The 3,720-nt window shown below is 21.9% G+C and overlaps 1 protein-coding gene across 1 annotated transcript; it reads left to right on the top strand.

Moving 5' to 3' along the window:
* Positions 1-411: 411 nt before the first annotated feature.
* On the top strand, positions 412-3,112 carry LOC112592331 (coenzyme Q-binding protein COQ10 homolog B, mitochondrial). Its single transcript, XM_025336351.1, has 3 exons — positions 412-615; positions 2,286-2,462; positions 2,532-3,112. The coding sequence occupies exons 1-3, from the start codon at positions 551-553 to the stop codon at positions 2,974-2,976; spliced, it is 687 nt and encodes a 228-aa protein (XP_025192136.1). The 5' UTR covers positions 412-550; the 3' UTR covers positions 2,977-3,112.
* Positions 3,113-3,720: the final 608 nt, after the last annotated feature.

The following is a 3,720-nucleotide window of genomic DNA, read 5'->3' on the forward strand; positions in this document are numbered from 1 at the left end:
AGAGCGAGTATTCAAGGCAACCTCAAAACTCATTGCACCCTGTCTCGGACATTGGAAAAAAGTGTTTGGTGGTGTCCTAAGTGCTAGTGCAGTTTGAACGAGTAGTGTGGACTTCGGTTTTACCTATTAATTTGGTACCTACCTAACCATATCTCACACATATGTTAGTAATGTCACTCATGCATAGTTTTTAATACTAAAATATTAAATAAAATGTTTTATTCAGCGGTTGTACATTTTTTATTCATATTTTATAACATTATACATATTTAAATCTGCTTATTGGAATAAACTACTATTAGATATAATGACGTATTTTTTGGTTCACACTATCAATCTACGCGGCGTACACAACTATAATTGTTAGTATCACACTATGATAAGTACTATTGCTGTTGATAAGCTATCACAAAATTGTTTCTATCTCAAAAGTTTTATTTTACAATCGGCGCCTTAAAAATTTTTTTTAACCACTCGACATCGTTTATAAATTACGTAACATTATGCCAAAGGTTCCTTGTAGTTGATCACTTCTCTTTAGTTTGAAGCCATGTCTAGAGCAACGTTTATCAATTTAAGACGAATAACTAATACAAACACGTTTTCAAAAAACAGGTACATTTTTTTTTTTATCGTTGTATAAAGTAACAATTTGCTTGTATTTTTTAGATAATTTCAAATATTTTCATAATGTATTTTGCATATCAATGTATTAATATTTACTCAAAAAATAAAAAAATAAAAATTATTTTAGTGTCAATAAAAAAAAAATTTTTGTCCTTGATAGGATGCATTTTTTAAATTTATTTTTGTATTCATTAGTTATAAGTTAAAATTAGGTTTTTTTTTCGCCTACTCAATTTTAGCTAAACATCCGAGGTCATGTATTACAAAAAAATGAATAATTGTTAAATTTCACAATTGCTACTATACAATAATAGGTAGTATAATAAAATAAAATATTAAGTAATTGGTGTTCACATTAATTAATTTGTTTTTTTTACAATTCTTCTTCAATAATATATAGTATAGTATAATTTATTTCAAAAATACTAAATAAAATTATTTAAATTAAAATTATATTTTTTTTGGATGCTTAGTATCTGAAAAAAAAATCATTTAATATATTTTATTTTACATTTTATTTTACATTTCATTTGTCTTTTTTTTTAATAAAGATAGTTTATTTTTGATTTATTTATATATAAAATTTTAAAAGAATATTAAATATACATTCGTTTTAAATTACTCTTTCTTAATTTATTAATTATTATATTCCTAAATGATAAGGAAAATACATTTTTTCTAATAGAAATTTTAACATAGTGGATACTGCTCTCTGAAGGTATTATGTTATAAGTGACAAATAGTGAAATATTTTTTATGACCCATTTATTTATTTGTTTTCTAAGCAAGAATCCTACATATGCATTAATGTTTATAATGTATGACTAAACATAAACATGTTTTTTTTAAATATTAATTTTTATAAACAAAATTGTGTAAATTATTTTTTCAAAGCTTTTAAATTGACATATATTCTAGATTTAGTCTTAGAAAAGTAAAATAATACTCATTGTAAAGAATATTTTTCAGGATAATATTTTTTATTATGGGTACTTGAGATGCATTATTTTGTAAATATTATTTATATAAGCAGGTAAACATATGTGAAATGTAGTTAATAGTCTACTATAAGTACAATATATTTTAAAACTGATAATATTAGTTAAATTGTTAGAAAATAATTAGATAATTTAACAGCCGAAATTTTTTTTTATCTGTATACAAATATAATAGTATAAGTAATTGTGTTTGTATTTTTTAATTAGACTGGGCGGGTTAAGGGAAGGAAGCCTCTATTAATTTTCTTTCCAATTTTACATATAATATTTAATATCATTTAATACATCTATTCTAAAATGTAATTTACTTTTTTGCTTGTTTAAAATATAGAAAACAAATTACTATTTATTTGAATCAAATAGTTAAGATATATTTTCACCATACCTATGTCTATTAATTTAAATTATTTAATAAATAATAATAATTGGTACAATCAACTTTTCTAAATATTCCTATATTAAAAATAGAAAATTAGAAGTATCTTTAATATTATAATTTATATCTAATATAATTACTTTGTTAATTGTTATATTCAATATTTATAAAAAAAATATTTTTAGTTTAAAATTTTTGGATTAAATTGATAACCATTTTTTATTTTATTTTAAAATATTTAATTTAATATTTCCCTTTTAATTTGTTTAAATTTTTGATTATAGGGAATGGAAATTCATCAGTTTTATGAATGGCAAAGATATTTTCTATTCAACTAGTGGTCTTGCAAAAATAGCGATAACACCTAATTCTCTGTATTCCATACAAATACGAACATTTATAAATGTTTTTAATCCTGGAGTAAATAATGAAAAAAAATATAAAGAAAAACAATTGATTGGGTAAATTTTACATAATTTAAAAATTATTACTATACTTTCCTTTTTATTAATCAAATACTTAATTTGTAGATATTCTCCTGAGCAAATGTTTGATGTTATTCAAGACACAGAAAATTATAAACATTTTTTACCATTCTGTCGACAGTCTACAGTCAAAGTTAAAGGAAAAGATCATGCTAAAACTTATTTAGAAATTGGTTTTCCTCCTATAATAGAAAGTTATGTATCACATATAACATTTCAACGCCCTCATATGATTAAAGCAGAATGTCGTGATGGAAAACTGTTTAAATATTTAACAACTCAATGGAATTGTGATCCTGGGTTAAAAGATAATCCAAATACTTGTGTCATTACTTTTTTTGTGGCTTATGAATTTAAATCACAATTACATTCAGCGTTAGCTAATATGTTTTTCAATGAATTAGTTAAACAAATGGAACATGCTTTCTTTGTTGAAGCTGGTCGACGATATGGTAAACCTTGTATAAAAGCCCAAAAACTTAATAATTAACTGTAAATTAAATATGTTGTTTAACGATTCCAAAAGAAGTAACTAATGAAAGTACTTCCAAGTGAATAATTTTTGTTAAAATTTTAGTGTTGCCTATTGTTTATATTTATTTTGAAGAGAATATCTAGAAAATTAATTATCCATAGTTAAGTATTTATCATTGTTGATTAATTACTTAAGAAAGTAAAAAAAATATTAATAAAAAGAAAAAAATCAATTGTGATAACATTGAATGAAAACATAATAATGAAAATAAATACTAAAATGTATTAATGTATATATTATATATTTTTAATATATTTACTTTTATCATAATATAGGCAGTAGTAATACATATGTTATGTTCTGTCATGTTTTAACTTTTAACCGGTGTTATTATTACTGATTTTTATTTGATTTTGAATGTTATTAAATATTTTGTTCTTTTCTATAATCCTTCATATTTAATTTTTATTTGTTATTTTTAATTTGAAAGGTAATAAACAAAATGGTTAAAATATATTAAAACCATTGATCTGTAACAATTTTTAATAAATTACACTAATTATATGCTATTTATTTATACATCAGTTAAAAGTGCCAAATTTAATCCAAATACTCTACATGTCTTAAATAAATTTCAGTACCATCCAAGATAGTCGATTTATATATATCTTTATCTTAATATGAACTATTGTAATTGAGCATAACTAATATTTTTATTTATTAGTAGAAAAAAAGTAAAACATTAGTCACATAATAAAG

The sequence above is a fragment of the Melanaphis sacchari genome, unplaced genomic scaffold (genome assembly GCF_002803265.2).
Source record: "Melanaphis sacchari strain LSU unplaced genomic scaffold, SCAv2.0 Contig16_pilon_pilon, whole genome shotgun sequence".
Classification (NCBI taxonomy): domain Eukaryota; kingdom Metazoa; phylum Arthropoda; class Insecta; order Hemiptera; family Aphididae; genus Melanaphis; species Melanaphis sacchari.